This window comes from Cricetulus griseus, assembly GCF_003668045.3.
Source record: "Cricetulus griseus strain 17A/GY chromosome 1 unlocalized genomic scaffold, alternate assembly CriGri-PICRH-1.0 chr1_0, whole genome shotgun sequence".
In the NCBI taxonomy this organism is placed as follows: Eukaryota; Metazoa; Chordata; class Mammalia; order Rodentia; family Cricetidae; genus Cricetulus; species Cricetulus griseus.
Genome location: NW_023276806.1, coordinates 51,025,241 through 51,042,766, shown reverse-complemented (window position 1 = coordinate 51,042,766; position 17,526 = coordinate 51,025,241). Strand labels below are relative to the sequence as shown.

At 42.8% G+C, this 17,526-nt stretch overlaps 1 protein-coding gene across 1 annotated transcript; it reads left to right on the top strand.

Annotated features, from left to right (window-relative positions):
* The first annotated feature begins 69 nt into the window (after positions 1-69).
* On the top strand, positions 70-17,498 carry Ovgp1 (oviductal glycoprotein 1). The gene is made up of 11 exons (XM_035450334.1): positions 70-2,173; positions 6,390-6,419; positions 6,807-7,011; positions 7,697-7,753; positions 9,292-9,457; positions 9,909-10,033; positions 11,368-11,476; positions 11,562-11,747; positions 13,338-13,454; positions 15,361-15,496; positions 16,424-17,498. Exons 1-11 carry the CDS (start codon positions 2,146-2,148, stop codon positions 17,146-17,148), a joined length of 1,884 nt encoding a protein of 627 aa, XP_035306225.1. The 5' UTR covers positions 70-2,145; the 3' UTR covers positions 17,149-17,498.
* Positions 17,499-17,526: the final 28 nt, after the last annotated feature.

Sequence of the window (17,526 nt, the reverse complement as noted above, 5' to 3'; positions counted from 1 at the left end):
GTTTTAGGGATGATTGAACATTTAAAGGGGTTTCAGTGAAGTCAGAAAACTGACAGGGTTTCTTACAGAGAAATCTTTGTCATTTTTCCCACCTAAAGATACCCTGAGACCTGATTGCCTCTGGGCACCTTCCTCTGGAGATATGAAGTCTGAGTGCTGTATTTGTGAACTATTAAGATTTAAGATCCATCATTAGGGAAATTCTGAAATACTGAAATGTGAATTAAAGACTTGGGTCATGGCCTTTTCCCCCACCAAAGCTGTTGTTACTTTTTGTCTGCTTTACTTAGGTGAGTCACCAGGATGTTGTCAATTTTACTGCCGCTGTCTGTATTTTACCATTCCTGAAGTAGTTAGTTAAGGGAGAACTTAAACATTTATTTATACTTGGTGTTGGTGGTCTAGCCACTCCATTTAGAGTTCATGATAAATAACTGATTATATTGGAGCTGAGAGTGACTGGTGATAGATATACTTTGGAGTGTTTCAACTTTAGTTTAGGAGAAAGTAGGTAAGTGGGCCTCCTGAATTCTATATTTGCTAGTCATGAGGCTCTTGTTATTACCTGTGAGTAAAACATTTGAATTTGCATGCATGGTCAGCCAGGGCTTGAAAGAATAAGCGTTGGTGGAATCACTCTGCTGCTCAGAGATAAAGCTTGTGTTTTGTGGTCACTTAGGCACGAAGGGCAGATAGTGCATTTGCATGGCCTGTTTCTTAGGCTTAAGGCTGATAGAGGGGGGGAAAAAAACTTAAAGAAAAAAGGCTTAAAAAAACTATGTTAGAAGGTCTAAAATGAGACCAAAGAAGAGAAACAAGTTTTTGAAGAATTGTTACTACTTTTCATTGTTTAAAAATGAAGAGTGGGGTAGATGAGACCACTTGCTACTCTTTAGAGAACCTAAGATTTAAGTTTCCTTTTAGGTCTGTATTGATAAAAAGTAGTTCACATTGACTAATGCTTGCCACAGGTGTGCGAACCTAGTCAAAGCCATAATTAGCAACAAGCATAATCTTGGGACAATTGTATATTATGAGCAGAGAAGATAGTTGAAAATTTAAAGACCTGGAAACAATCAGGAATATAGGGCTGGAGTTGTGGCAGGTCATTCATTGTCTTGAGAATAGTTGCAGTCCTGCAAGGCCCAGTGACAGGGAACAATGGGTACATTTTGCTTGTTAAAAACCATTCAGTTTTCTTCAGGTTAGTGTTACTGTTCAAGTGTCCATTGAGTGACTGCATTTCCTTAGCTTTGATATCCATACTTGGAAATCTGTTAGCCTGACCACCACTTAGCTGCTGATCCCTAGCCCACTAAGATCTAAGAGTTTTTCATAAAGTGTCGAGTGCTTGGGACATGAAACACTGAAGGTCTGTGTAGTCTCAGAAATACCCAAAGTCAGGGCCAGGAGATGGCTCAGTGTGTAAGAGTGATGACCTGAATTCAGTCTTGGACCCACATGGTAAAAGGATGGTACTGACTCTTCAAGCTGTCCTCTGCCCACCTATATGCACATAAATAAAATTTAAAAAGTACCTAAACTCAAAACTTCTTTGGGCTTCTATATTTTTAGTAAATAAGGAAGGACAGGATATTGGGGAAGAGGCCTTGTGTTCTAAAACTCAACAACTTCACAGAGCATCATAACATTGATGCTTTTTAGACGGAGAGTAAAGAGCTCTAGATTTTAAAAAGTGTATTTGGACAGATTGAGTGTCTTGTATTTCCTTTGTGTTTTGATATTGCTTGGCTTAGCTTTGAGTGCACCAAGTAAATATGAATAGAAAAAGACATGTGTATTGTGAAGGCTAACAAAGTCCAAGTGTGGGAGAAGCTAGTGAGCTGGTTATTGCCAACATGGTCATACTGGGGTGGGGGGGGGGCAATTCAGAACCTGTAAATTGCTTTTGTTTGGGAAATGGTAAGCAAGCTCCAGGCTCAGTCTCAGCAACTTCATCTCTAGTCTATACAGTACTGTTGGGAAGTAAGCAAGGCAAGTAGACCACTGTTGGACATTCAAACACATTTTCTTTGTGAGGTTTCCCATAACTGCTGGGATTTGGACTTCCTATGGAAGCATGGATGTTTTAATCTTTAGTGTGTGGCAATAGGACAGGTGTACCCAAAAGAGGCTGAAGGAGGAATGAGCTGCTGGAAGGGAGGAATAACTGGTAAGTTACACAGAACACAATGCATGATCCTACAGTCTTAGCTTATGTTTAGTGTGGTCTTCCACTTACTGTGGAATACTTGTTATAAATGGTAATCTGCTATTCTTTTTGTAATGTCAAAATTCAAAAGCTCTGTAAATAGAGTTTAGTCCCTAACATGGTTTGGTGAAAATCAGCCAATGTCATTGGTTGAAAAGTCACTCAAGATAACAGATTTCATTTGACCCTGTGATGTTGAGTGCCAGATTCTAGGCAAGCATTTCATTTTAGAGGCATTGGGCTAAAAGAATTAAGAATTAGTTTCAAATGAAACTTCCACTTTGGTGGTAGTTCTCTTGTGGATTCTCACCAACTCCATGAAGGTTGTACCTGAGAATACATTTTATGACCACAAGCTAAATTAGCTTCAGGTTCTGCAGTCTACAATTTATCAGAAATCATGACATTGGCCAGGCTTAGAAACATTAAGCTGGGTGTGCCTGGTTTCTGTGGGTGTACATATTCCAAAGGCAGACTGCTTAGCTTTTGGATCTGTAGCTACAGAGGTAGTCATGGCTCTTTCAGTAAAATGCTCAGATCATCAGCCTGGGCTATGAGGGCCTGTCCTCAAAAACAAAACACCCAAAATAAGAAACCTGGAACAATATGCTTAACTTGTAAATCCAGTGTTATAAAGTCTTAAATCATGGTGCATACCTCAAACATGTCATAATAAAAGACAAGGAACATGATGTGTGAAAACATTGCTTTATGTGATAATGCACATTTTCTAGTATAATAACCAATATGAAGAGAAGAGATAAAAGTCCTCATGCTTATCCAGCAATCATCCTTTACAATAAATACTGGGAAGCAGCCTTTACTTTAAAGATGAGGTAATTGGCTAGGAAATGCTCATTCAGGTTTACTGTGAAGCATGGTCAATACTCTGGAATTTTGTATCATTCACACAACTGATTTAACTTAAACATGCTCCTGCAATTCCTCCACAATGTCAGTTTTCAGTGAAACGCTTTGGTCAAAGAAAGGGCTTCACATATGGTCCTGCCTTCATCTCCATTACCAAGGAAATATGAGTGCAGTCATGCTGCTTTGCAGAATTCTTGTTACCCAAGTAACATATATTAGTATATATCTTTCCCTGTAAGAATAGGCTAAGCACTAAAGAACAGATTCTAAATGCCAGTGCATGTGTCACAGAAGCATTGGCTATTTTTTGTTGTTTGTTTTAAAGCAAGAACTGAAGGAATAAAATTGGGGGCAAATGGACCCAGCACATTGATTTTCTATTTAATCCTTATTTAATGTGATCATCAACCACTATGTATACAGAATCAGAATTGCCAGCTTTTTGGCATGGTCATGCCTGGATTAGGCAGAGGTCATTGGTGGCAACCATTGTTCTGTCTTTGCTTTCTCAGCATCCTAGCTACTCCTGTGGATGTGGAGAGATGAGGTGCCGATTGTCAGGCAAAGTATACTGACAACTAGTGCTCCTGGCAGCAGTGTGATTTGAAGGGTGCAAATCTAGCAGGGCATCTCAGCCATGCGTAAGATCTTGAAAGGCAGGAGTCACAGTGGAGGAAGGATGTATTAAAAGGGAACCAGTAGAGCATCAGACCATGAGGGAGCCTGACAAGACTGAGGCCCCAGAAATCAACCTTAGTACCAATAATTTATAGATCAGGTTGCAAAGTCATAGATTCAATAACAAGAATTAGGGCACACAAACAGTGACTGAGAAAAGCAGGGTCATTAGAGTGAAAAAGAACATCGGGGAGTCATTAAACCACAGGGATAAATTATTGCCTTGGGAGGCTTGCTGATCTGCTTTAGGTTAACAGTAGCCCAAAGAATTGAAGATACATGAAGATACATGAAGGACCCCAGGGATGATACAGAGCAGGAAGGGGCCCTGGGGCCTGTTTGATAATAAAGCCAATGCTTTCTCACTGCAACCATTGTGGATTTCCAAGAACACACACACACACACACACACACACACACACACACACACACACACACACCACTCCATTTGTCTTTGTTCTTGGATATCTAAATACATTTCTGGTATAAAAATTTTGAGTTTCTTGCTTATTTCATTCCTTAAGTGAAGGACAGTTGTTCAACAGATTTGACCATTGGGCACTGTGATTTCTTTGAATCCTCCATTGGGATCTGTGTAGCCCCTCCTGTGCGTGTGCAGCAGTGTCTGTCTCAGAGAGAGGGCACACAGACCATCTTTAGATGGTCTCAGAGAAAGAAAACCCATGGATTAAAGCAACAGCTGATGTACAGACTTTTTGTTTTTTAAATATCAGAGGTATTTTCCAGCTTTTTTTTTCCTCTTTCAAGTTTTTTTTTTTTTTAGATTTATTTATTATGTACACAGTGTTCTGCCTGCATGTATGCCTGCAGGCTAGAAGAGAGCACCAGATCTTGTTATAGATAGCTGTGAGCCACCATGTGGTTGCTGGGAATTGAACTCAGGACCACTAGAAGAGCAGCCAGTGCTCTTAACTCCTGAGCCATCTATCCAGCTCCCAGATTTTATTTTTTTAACCTTTGCATTGTTGTTGCATTTAAAATTGGCTCCTGGGTGTCCATAATCATATTCATATTCCTGAGGCTCAGGTTCCATTCTCATGGTTGGCTCATATACTTGTCCAAATGTTTTCTGACGCTTAAAAAGTTTCAGGTTTTTGTTTTTTGCCTGAGGAAATAATGGCTCTATCAACTCCAGGCCCACTAGCCATGCAGGGCAACCAATAGCTGCTGCTCACGAGTGCTGTCCCCTCCCTTACCAGTCCCTCCTGACTACTGTCAGGTGACAGTGAAAGGTCAGAGAACCAGGGGAGAAGGACTAGTGCAATAGCTCTCCAGTCGGACCGCACATTAGACACTGGTCTGAACTCTCTTTGTATCATGTAGAGAACACACTGGCTGTTTTAGTGTGTTTACTCCACCTGTTGACATGAGCAGCCTGGTGAGTATCAGTGTTTGAGTTTGAGCATATCCTGCTCTTCTGGCCAGCTTCCTAATAACATCTATAATGAATTAAGCTCTTATTTTATGCAAGCCACAATTTTCTCACTATCTCTCCAGTCCCTATATATTCCTGGGAGATAAGAATGCTCTATTAGCTCAAGAAAAACAGACTTTCCTTTATGTGTGGAAACTGCAGGGGCTCAATAACTCATCCAAAATTATATAACTTATAAGTGATATAACAGGGATTGCTACCTTGGCTCTAAAGCCAGAATCCAAAGCTGAAGCATCAAAGCTTCATGATACACTGCTTTTCTGATTATGGACATACCCCATCATGCAGTGTTTCTCCTCCACCTCAGCTGTGGGGAGTTGGATACCAGGAAATGGGGCCAATTGCCAGACAAGACTCAGGAACATTGCCCTTGTCTTTGTTATAGCCTGCGGTGAACACTGACTCCCTGCTTGTGTCAGGCCAGGGATGTGGCTTTGTTGGCCCTGAGAACTACAGCTGTTCCTGAGAGGGAGTAGAAGTATTTCTGAGGTCACTGTGACTCTTGAGCCATCGTTTCTGGCATGGCATGTGTGTGTAGCTGGGCTCTCCCCATGTTGCACATGGGCTAGCTCCTATTAAAGGGTCTTGAGCTCCATCCCCATAGCTGCCAGACAGCTGAGATGGGGAGGCTGCTGCTGTGGGTTGGTGAGTATGGTGAATCCTAGCAATGCCACATAGTTAGGGAGATAGCAGTTTACTATTTCTCTGGTGCCCAGTAAAGCAGCCTGAGACTCCGAGTCTGGATGAGGCAAATATGAGATAGATGGAATAAAGAACCAGAGGTACTCGGAGGAAGGGGCCGAGCAGCAATTCTCCAACCTAGTTGTTTTCATGATTGGGCTCCATCTTGGGCCAATTTATTCAGAATTTCTGAGAAGAGAGCTTTGATATGAGTACTTTTGAATTTACAGCCAGAATTGAGAACCCCTTAGCTTGTACATCTGCCATTGTCCCTATGCAAAGTATGAGCAGGTACATTTGATGATTATAGAAAAGGGCTTAGACCAGCTTCACTGTTAACTTTGAAGGAGAGGAAACCAGTGCCTGATGTGTGTCACCATGTGTGTATCTGAGTGTGTATATGGTGCTGAGCTGGAGGGGGCACTTGCTGACTGGGGGTTTATGGGGGCAAGCCACACTGCGCTAGTATATGAATTCCTTTGTTTCCTGCAGGGCTGGTTCTTCTGATGAAACACAACGATGGTAAGGAAACCACCTTCTCCCCTCCAAAGCCAGGGAGATTCTCTGGCTAGGAAATCTCCATTCAGTGTCTCCTGGACCCCTGCCTGTTTTGGCTCCTTGCTCAGAGGTTATTGATCCAATACAATTCAGCACAGGATGCTGGCCACTTGCTGTTTGTATGGCTCAGTAGGTGCCAGGATCTAGACAGATAAGGCATTCTTTCTTCTCTTGGGCCTCAGCAGCAAGGGCAAGGGGTCCAGGGGCATGTGGAGGAGGTGTTGGTATATGTGGGAGGAATGGACTGTTACAGTGGCCTGCTCTCTTTGGCTGTGCTTTCTCTACCCCCAGAAGCCGAATTCCCTCCTTGCCCCATGATCTCTGCTGACTAACCCTTGTTGTCCTTGCCAGGTACTGCCTACAAGCTGGTGTGTTATTTTACCAACTGGGCTCACAGTCGGCCAGGCCCTGCCTCCGTCTTGCCCCGTGACCTGGATCCCTTTCTTTGTACACATCTGATATTTGCCTTTGCCTCAATGAGCAACAATCAGATTGTTGCCAATAATCTCCAGGATGAGAAAATTCTCTATCCAGAGTTCAACAAACTCAAGGAGAGGTATGTTAGATGTGCAGTTAGGCTCTCAGATTTTATAGCTAGAGGAAAATTAAGCCTATTTCCCTTATTACTCTTGAATTCCCCTGATTTCTCTAATCCTACATTTCTCTCTGATCTGAGTGCTTCTTACTTCAAAGTTCTCTATTGACCAGCCCCATGAGCTGCTTCTTGCCTCGATGGCTTGGGAGTTATGTTACCTGTTCTTGGATGTCTTCACACTCCTTTCTCCTGGTAAACTCTGGCTCACCCTTTGAGTCCAGTTGTGAGGGATTAATGCTGCTAAAGGGCTTCAGAGAGGTGAGCGGGAGGCTTGCTATGTGTTTGCTGCTGCATTTCAAACAGTCAAAGGCACATAGTCATTGCTTAGTGAATATTTGTTGAGTTGGAAAATGAGTGACTAGGAACATTTTAGACTTTGTTTTCTGAAAATATTATTATGGAGAAGTGAGGGCGCTTGGGACACTTTGGGTATTCTTGCTGTGCAGAGCTGCAGTGGTCTTCAGATTATTAGCCTCTGTTTTCTGTACTTCCGTGGTCTCCTCCTTTCTCATGCCTTCTCCCGTTCTTCTCATGTCCCCTTCTCCATTTCCCATTGTTTTTCTAATACACAGCAGAAATAAGAGCACTGACTGCAGCTGCCCATAGAGTAAGGACCTACTTTTCCTCCTTTCCCCCTACATTCCAGGAACAGAGCCCTGAAAACACTGCTGTCCATCGGAGGGTGGAACTTCGGCACATCACGGTGAGCTGCTCAGTCACTGTCTTCTCTCTGAGAGGAAGAGCAAGATGGGCTAGAAATGAGAGTCATGGTGTGTGTGTGTGTGTGTGTGTGTGTGTGTGTGTGTGTGTGTGTGTGTGTGTGTGTGTAAACCAGCTTGGATACGAGAGCAGCAAAGCCCATGTTGGTACCTTCTCAAGTCCTGGATTCAAGGGATCCTTTCCCACAGAGGGTCATAAGAGGAAAAGAGAGTCCTAACGGTGGTGAGAAAAGGGACAGGGGAACACAAGAGACACTATGGTGCACTTGGGACTGGGAGTGTGGTACAGTGGCAGTGTATCTGGGTCTGACCTTAGCATCATCTGAAAACACATTCAGAACAAAACAGAACAGAACAAAATAAAACATGAGACCGCTTGGAGATACGAATCCATAGGAAAAAAAATACCAAGGACAAGGACAATATATAGGACAAGAAGAGTAACCCCCAAACCTCACAGGCCCTGGGCTTTGCCACTCCATGCATGGGGCTGGCTGTGTTATAGACAAAGATACAACAAATGATATTTTGGTGCTATTGCAGGGACTTACAGCATATATCCTTCATGCGGTGGCTGCTCTTGTTAGTACCACAATAGGGAAATGACAAACCACCTTCATATTCTCAAAAGGACAGTTTCCTTGCATCCTGGCTCAGGCCTGGGGCAGAGCCTGCTTTCCAGCCTGATAGTCTGGTGTGTGTAGGATGCCCTCTGAAAGGGACCTCCAGGTGGAGTGAAGGGTTCCAGGTGTGTGGTGTCTGGCCACTAGCTCTGTTCAGCCCCAGGACTCATCTCTGTTCCTTTGACTTGCTGTGATCCTAAAGCCGACTGAGATGCCACATGTATGCATGTGCACACATATATGTATATATGGATGGTTTCTTGGGAAATGGCTGTGTTTCACATTATTAGGAAAAGAAAGCAAGAGTCACAAGTATTAAGGAACTTGCCAGATTTCTTCCAAGTGTCCTCACCCCTCAAGAGAACCCAGCTGAGTGGTGGTCAATGGACAATGGCACCCAGGTCCATTTATCTCTAGGTCTAGCTATTTTTTTTAAAAGATTTTATTTATTATGTATACAATGTTCTGCCTGCATGTATGCCTGCAGGATGGCAGAGGGCACCAGATCTCATTATGGATGGTTGTGAGCCACCATGTGATTGCTGGGAATTGAACTCAGGACCTCTGGAAGAGCAGTCAGTGCTCTTAACCTCTGAGCCATTTCTCCAGGCCCCTAGGTCTAGTTATTTTATAATCACTTTTCACAAGATTAATCTGGATTTGCTTAAAGTTAGCTCCCATAATCGAGAATTACTCCTAAGTGTTTTGCTATGGAAAAGGAAACAAATTTTAAAAACTCAAACAAGGCAAAGAATAAAAGAGTCAAGGTTGGGAATTTTCCTTGAGAGCACTTTGCCTCTTGTGCCATCTTAAGCCACCTGCTGGGCAACCTTTCTAGGACATCAGAAGACACTGATTTTGAAGATATTGTTCTTTGCCTTACCCTGGCCTCCCTGCAGGTTCACCACTATGCTGTCCACCCTTGCTAGCCGAGAAGAATTTATTGGTTCAGTAGTATCCTTCCTGAGGACACATGGCTTTGATGGGCTTGATCTTTTCTTCTTGTACCCTGGACTACGAGGCAGCCCTATGAATGACCGGTGGAATTTTCTCTTCTTAATTGAAGTAAGGCCAATAAGCAAATGGTTATTCTTTTCATTTGGGGGTGGGGGAATGTCAGAGAGATAACACAAGTTTGGGGCAGGGGAAAGGAACAGAATATTCTTTTACTGACATTCCTTGGAGGTGCTGGGTCACACTGCTGTGGAGCAGTTGTCTTAGGGCTGTCTCCAGCTGGATCTTGCTCTGGCTCTGGAGACTAAGGGACACTTTCTCTCTGAAGTTTCCTGGTCTTGTTCCCAGCCTGCTTTCCTTCCCTCTAGTAATTCAAGTACCATGTTGGTATGCTGTCTGTCTTTCACATAGCCTATGGGCAGAACTTGTGTTCTTTTTCTGTCCCAGGCCTAGCTTAAAGAGCTTAAACAATTTCTGGATGATGCTTTTACCCCCACCGTGTGTGTGTGTGTGTGTGTGTGTGTGTGTGTGTGTGTGTGTGTGTGTGTGTCTTTCTCCCTAGGAGCTCCAGTTTGCCTTTGAGAAGGAGGCTCTGCTCACCCAGCGCCCGAGACTGCTGCTGTCGGCTGCTGTCTCTGGCATCCCATACATCATTCAAACATCTTATGATGTGCCCCTTTTAGGAAGGTGAGTGGATGCTGCTCCTGAGTGGCTAAAACACTGTCTGAGTTTCCATTTGCTGTCCCATGTTGGTGAGGTTCTGGGGTGAGCTGAGGATAGGAATGGTATCTTACCCATCCCTGGGCTTTTACTAAAAAATCAGAACGGGGTTTTGTACTGCTGGCTTATCACACCATTACCACAGGTAGAGTCTTCTTGAGGACCCATTGCTGGAACTGATAGCTGGAGAATGCCGTGGGCCTGGCCTCTTCCTCCTCTGAGCACAGGAGTAGACACATAGTGTATAATAGGTGATAGTGTCAGAGGGCAGGTGGGTAGCAAGCAAAGCCATGGAAAACAACACAGGATTGCCCAGTTGTACTCACTCACATTTCAGAGTAGATCTTTTTGCAAAAGTTAAAAAGCAGACAAAAATAGATCATAAATCTTTCTAGACATGCTGGCTCTGACCTAATTTTCTTGACTCACAATCAAGTACTAAAGATGAAGAAACCAAGGTTCATGCAGAGAAATAGAGGACATAATGTTTCCATGAAATCACAGGAGGGAGGGCTGTTTTAACATGGGAGAAAAAGAGAGACCCTACAGGGAAGAAAGCTTATGAGTGTCCATTGTGTTGCCAGGTAACACTGAGAGAGTGTTGCCTTTACCTAACTGGGTGGCTTTCAGAAAATTTGTTAATATGTGTTTCTAATTATTTAACCTTAAAATGTAAAAAGTTGATTGGCTATGGCATTGTATACTTTTCTGTAATCACAGCATCAGGGAGGTAGATGAAGGAGGATCATTCGTTTGAAATTAGTGAGGGTTACATAGTCAGTTCTAGGTCAGCATGGGTTGTGTAATGAGACACTGTCATGAAAGACAGACAAACAGACAGAGGGAGGATCTATTTATGGCATTCACAAGATTAAATTAGGTAACCAGTATAAACCCTTACATTCTGCCATGATACATGCTCAGGTAATATTTGGTCATTATGATTATGGAAGCGTCTGGAAGAGTGTACGTCAGTGGTTCTCTGACCTCTTATATGGGGGTCACCAAGGTTAGATTCATGACAGTTCATTCAAACCTCTGCCACACTCTGTCAGGCCTGCATAAATTCATTTTCATGTCTGATCTCTTTCTACCTCCGTATATACTCCCAGGATGCATAGAGCTGATCCCTAGGCAGCAATTCATTCCATCTCAAAGTGGCTTGCTTAACCTGGGCAGGTCCACAGGAGCAAGAAGCTCTGATGGCTGACTTGCAGCTATTTAGCTGAAGAGTGCTGTGATGATCTGAGTTGAGGTTTTACTTAGCTTGACACTCATATCTTCTCCTCTGTTCCTTACAGACGTCTGGATTTCATTAATGTCTTGTCTTATGACTTACATGGAAGTTGGGAAAAGTCTACAGGACACAATAGTCCTCTGTTCTCCCTTCCTGAAGACCCCAAATCTTCGGTAAGGAAAGGAAAGGTCTCGGGTGATCCAGATTCCCATCCTTGCGCCCAGACAATTGGCGAGGTTGTCTTCTTTCCATCTATAGGCATATGCTATGAATTACTGGAGAAATCTTGGGGCGCCTGCAGATAAACTACTCATGGGCTTCCCTGCCTATGGACGAACCTTTCACCTCACCAGAGAATCCAAGAATGGATTGGAGGCTGCTTCAATGGGACCAGCATCTCCTGGGAAGTACACCAAGCAGGCTGGCTTCCTGGCTTACTATGAGGTGATGGTATTAGAGATGTCTGTCTAGTGGCTGGGGCTCTTACCTCAAGCTGGAGCAAGAGCTAGGACAAGAGCAATGGTAGGTGAGAGCTAGAGACAGGGCAAAGAGCCTTTTTTTTTCTGGACAAGGGAAATTCATTGAAAAATATTTTTCTTTTGGGGTTGTGGAGTCCTTTGTAAGAGATAAGAGGCCACGGAGAATATGAATGGAAAGGGAAAATCTTTTCTCCCTCCCTCCCTCCCTCCCTCCTCCCTCCCCCCTTATCTTTTCTTCCTTCCTTCCTTTTCTTTCTTTCTTTCTTTCTTTCTTTCTTTCTTTCTTTCTTTTTTTTTTTTTGAAACATGGTTTCTCTGTAGTTCTGGCTGTTCGGCAACTTTCTTTGTAGACCAGGCTGGCCTCGAACTCACTGAGACCCACCTGCCTCTGCCTCCCAAGCCTCCCAAGTGCTGGGATTAAAGACGTGCACCACCAACACTGGCTGGAAAGGAAAATCTTAAATGTTACATGGGTAAATTCAGATTTGGTCTATGTTCTAAATAAAATGCAGGCCTTTTAAACACACACACACACACACACACACACACACACACACACACACACACACTTGTGTGTGCTTTCAAGTATCTTGGGATTAAGTAGAGGACAGGAGGGTGCCAGATGAAGAGTTACAGTCCTCCCTTAGGGAGGAGTGGAAATGCTGCATGTACCTCCAAGCTCTGCTCTCTGTTGGATCATTGGAGATATTTTCCTGCAATTCTCATGAAGCATGGTTTTCATGGTATCATAGTTGAAAGAACTTTTTTTTAAGGCCATGATACATTACAAAAACTTCAACACACAAAACCTTAAAGTAAAACCAACCAAACAATCAAACAACTTAACCAATCAGCAAAAACCCCAACAACAGCACTACAGCAGCAGCAACCTCACAAAGAATGACTTAGATGTTAACTTCTGCCGTACAACTTGAACACTTATGTGTCTCTGCAATATTCAGTTTCTAGCACAATGCTGATGTTTCAGTGGGCACTCAAGAGCATGGTGGGTTATAATAACTTAGTTAACTGCCTTCAAGATCTTTAGAGGTACTGGAACTTCAGGTGCTAGTTGGATAGCTTCCTGGATGGGGCAACTGGTCCTGAGCTCTAATGAACACAAGAGAGACTTGTTTATGAAGACAACAAAACAGATGTAGTCCACTGGTCAGGCTTATTCATCTTAGTGTTGTGGCATTGGAGTTATTTACCAAACTCTGACTTTGTTTCTGGTGAATGTCAGTCACTTTTCTTTTTTTTCTTTCTCTTTCTTTCTTTCTTTCTTTCTTTCTTTCTTTCTTTCTTTCTTTCTTTTTTTTTTTTTAAATAAACCATGGACTCTAGAGGAAGGACCCTGTAACAGAAGGGACATAGTCAGTATGTAGAGGAAGAGGAAGTCCTCTGTGAACAGTTTCTCTCTCCCTTTTTGGTTTGTCATCTCAGGCTCTGGTGAGAGGCTTTTCTTGGATTCTTTTTCCCGAGATAAGAAGCAACTGAGTCTCCTGGTGCTTCTCTTCAAGGCATTTCATGGAACTTACCTGTGTCCTCCTGGCAGGTTTGTTCCTTTATCCAGCAAGCAGAAAAGCACTGGATTGATCATCAATATGTCCCATATGCCTACAAGGGGAAGGAGTGGGTTGGCTATGATGATACCATCAGCTTCAGTTACAAGGTGAGACACTTGTTCTTTTCCCTGAAATTGAAATTATAGATGGTGTGAGCCACCATGTAAGTGCTAGGAACCAAACCGGGGTCCACCATAAAAGCAGTCTTAATAGTTGAGCAATCTCTCCAGCTCCTCACACTAGGCAACTAAGGAGGACATTTATGATTATAATCTGCATTGGATTCTAGCCTCTACTTCTCATTAGTTATGGAATCTTAGAAATTCTATGACTCTTACCTTCTTTGGTTACCTCATTCAAGAAAAATAAATAATATTTCCAATATTTTTAGGTCCTAAAGAATGCCTACACACTATAATATGAATGAGTTTTTGAAGGTACTATGCTAAACAGAATAATCACACAAAAATTGATAAATTCTGTATGATTCCACTTATTATGCTACATATTTAAAGGGGCAAACCCACAAAAGCGGGGGAACTAGGGTAGGGGCTGGCTTCTTGTTTCAATATGAGTAGTTTGTTCTCTGATCCAAAGTAACTTACTAGCCTGTAAGCAGAATAAGCTTCTGGATTAGTAGTTACTCCTAACCCCTTTCTTGTGTTTTACATTTCAGGAAAATAAACTCCACCGAAGAGCAATATGTCTGAGCAATGTCACACAAATATTTAAATAGGATAGAATCTGTGGGGTTTTTGTTTTATTTTCTACCAGAGAGAGTAGGAGCACCAGCAAAATAACAATAGTCCAGAATTAGAGTGCAAACTCTGCCGTTTAGTTAGAGCTGAATTTGAAAAGTCACGGAAGACAGCCTTTATCTTCTCATCTGTAAAAACGGCAGACAGTATCTGTTTTATGGTTACATTTTAGCACCACTGTGACATAAGGTTTGAGGAAGTGATTTTAAAAGAAAAAATGATCTCATAGTTCAGTTTGATGGTGATGATAGTGGCAGGCTGAGGGATATGGAAAGAGTAACTAACATTAGGAAACATTAGCTATGTGCCTGCTAAAGTTAAGGAGTATTCCTACATAACATAAAACAGAGGGTTCATCATTTTATCTTCTCTTTTAATTGGTGAGGGGTGTTGAGACAGGGTCTCATGTAGCCAGGGTTTACCTCAAATTCACTATGTAACCAAGACTGGCTTTGAACTTCCGATTTTCCTACTGCCGAGTGCTGAGATTCCAGGCATGAGTCATCATACCCTCCCTATATTTTAGTCATTTTTTAAAAAAGATTTATTTATTATGCACAAAATATTCTGCTTGCATGTATGCCTGCACACCAGAAGAGGACACCAGATCTCATTATAGAAGGTTGTGAGCCACTTGTGTTTGCTGGGAATTGAACTCAGGACCCCTGGAAGAATAAGCAGTGCTCTTAACTTCTGAGCCATCTCTCCAATGCCATTCTAGTCATTTTTAAGCCCACAAGTCAGTGACATTAAATGTGCTCACATGTTGTTTGGCTCTCATATCATTCATCTTTACAACTCCTCTATCTCCCCAAATTCAAGCACTGTACCCATAAACACTAACTCCCCTTTCCCCCCGCCCCCAGCACATGGCAATTATTATACTTCCTGCCTCTGTGGGTTTGACTGCTTTAAATACTTAGCACAATCAGTAGAATCACATAGATTTTGTCATTTTTCTTTTGTCTGATTATTTTACTTAGCATAGTATCTTCAAAAACTCATTCATGTTGTAGTGTATAGGCATTCTTTTGTCCCTAAAATATTGGAAATATTATTTATTTTTCTCGAAATAGGTGATTAAAGAAGATAAGAATCATATAGAAAATTTAAGATTCCATAGCTAATGAGAAATAGAGGCAATCATTATCATAAATGTCCTCCTTCATTGCCTTCTGTAGGTTTGCTCATCTTCTGTCGTTCCCCCATGTACCCAGACTGGAGGGTGGTTAGTAACTGACTACTATTTTTATAGGCAATGTTTGTGAAAAAAGAACATTTTGGGGGAGCCATGGTGTGGACGCTGGATATGGATGATGTCAAGGGCACTTTCTGTGGCAATGGCCCTTTCCCCCTTGTCCATATATTGAATGAGGTCTTGGTGCAGGCAGGTAAGTAACTAGGACCTAGAAGCCAGGGTTGTAAGTGGCAAAACCACACTGGTGCCCATTCTTCTGGGTCTAACCTCTTTGACTTGACATTGAAGGAAGAGAACAAACTTCAATGTCAACCAAACTTGATCTCCTTGAGCTTCCTTTGCCTTATCTGAAAATGAAATAGTCCCAGATGTAGACCATTATGAAAAACTAAATGAAATACTAGGTGAACAGCATACTCTTTCATAGTTAACATTCATTTCTGTTTTTTTTTTTAACTTTTCATTTCTTTGGCAAGGGACTAGAAAAGGCATGCACGCACGCACGCACGCACGCACGCGCGCACACACACACACACACGCACACAAACACCTTTTGATATTAGCGGCTGCACTGGCAATTAGGAAATTGTATGTAAGAGTTGAATTCCCTTAGAGATTTGGGACTGGAGCTCAGCAAGGCCAACACTTACATGGGCTGTAATCTAATGGTTTACCACTTGCAGTGTAGAGTCTCCAGGCTTCAGCTTTGTTTCTGACACCTCCTCCAACATGGCATACAGACAGCTTCTCCTTGAGTTGTCAACAACAAATTAGACCTTGAACAATAGGTCTGGCTAGAGATACCCAGGGAGGTTAAAGTGAGGGCCTAGACATAGGGACCTAAGGGCCTTCCTTGAAGTAGTCACCAGAAATGCAGCAAATGCACAGATGGCCCACAGTTTGGGTCTATACTAACACTTTAGGGTAAGGTTACAGAGCTTTGGTGTGGTTGGATTTTTATCTTTCCTCTCTGCCGAGTAAATCATGAAATTCTTCAATACTGGGTTTTTGGATCAGATTTTTCAGCTTTGGAGTAGCTTTAGAGTTGCTGGGAATTAATAAGAAAGGAAAGAAGAGATAGAAATCTTACTAATTTTTTTTTCTGATGATTTTTCTCCAGAGTTCAACTTGACCCCTTTGCCACAATTTTGGTTTACACTGCCTGTGAATTCCTCAGGACCTGGCTCTGAGAGTCTGCCAGTGACAGAGGAGTTGACCACTGATACTGTAAAGATTTTGCCCCCAGGAGGAGAGGCTATGGCCACTGAGGTCCACAGAAAGTATGAAAAGGTGACTACAATCCCTAATGGTGGATTTGTGACCCCTGGAGGAACAACATCTCCTGCAACATATGCTGTAGCTCTAGAAAGAAACACTGTTGCTCCTGGGGCAAAAACTACCACCTCACTGGACCTTCTGTCTGAGACCATGACTGGGATGACAGTGACAGTCCAGACACAGACCACTGGGGGAGAGACCACAGTCACAGTGGGTAATCAGTCTGTGACCCCTGGGGGAGAAATCAAGGCCACAGTGGGTAATCAGTCTGTGACCCCTGGGGGAGAGACCAAGGCCACAGTGGGTAATCAGTCTGTGACTCCAGGGGAAGAGACCAAGGCCACAGTGGGTAATCAGTCTGTGACCCCTCCAGGGATGGATACAACTCTTATCTATCTTCAGACTGTGACTCCCAGTGAGAAGGGAACTTCTAGGAAGAAGGCTGTGGTCCTTGAAAAGGTTATTGTTTCCCCTAGAGAGATGTCAGTTATGCCCAACAGACAGAATACAGCTCTAAAGCCGGAGAGTTTGATTAATGAGGTGGAAACTCACTCCCAGGATGGGTGAATTGGTCCTTATGTAAAAGTGGAGAGCAGGATTCGATCCTCCAGCTTTATCACCCTGTTCCTAGGATATGCACCTTTTTCTTTTGAAAATGGCCTCACTCTTACCGCTTCATTGTCAACTCAATAGTCCTAACAAATCTCTTCCCTCTTTAAAAAAGAAAACCTAGAACACTCTCTGATGGAACAAAGACCATGAGGCCCATTAGTGGCAAATCCTAGAGAAAAACCCTTATTTTTTCTTCTTTGTGATATGACAGAAGCCACCTCACATTGTCACCCATGAACCATTTGTGGGGCAAAGCTGGCACCAAAGCCGTGGGGTAATCTCCTGTCTGTCAAATAAATTGGAAGCATGAGAATCTTCCTGTGGTCTCTGCAA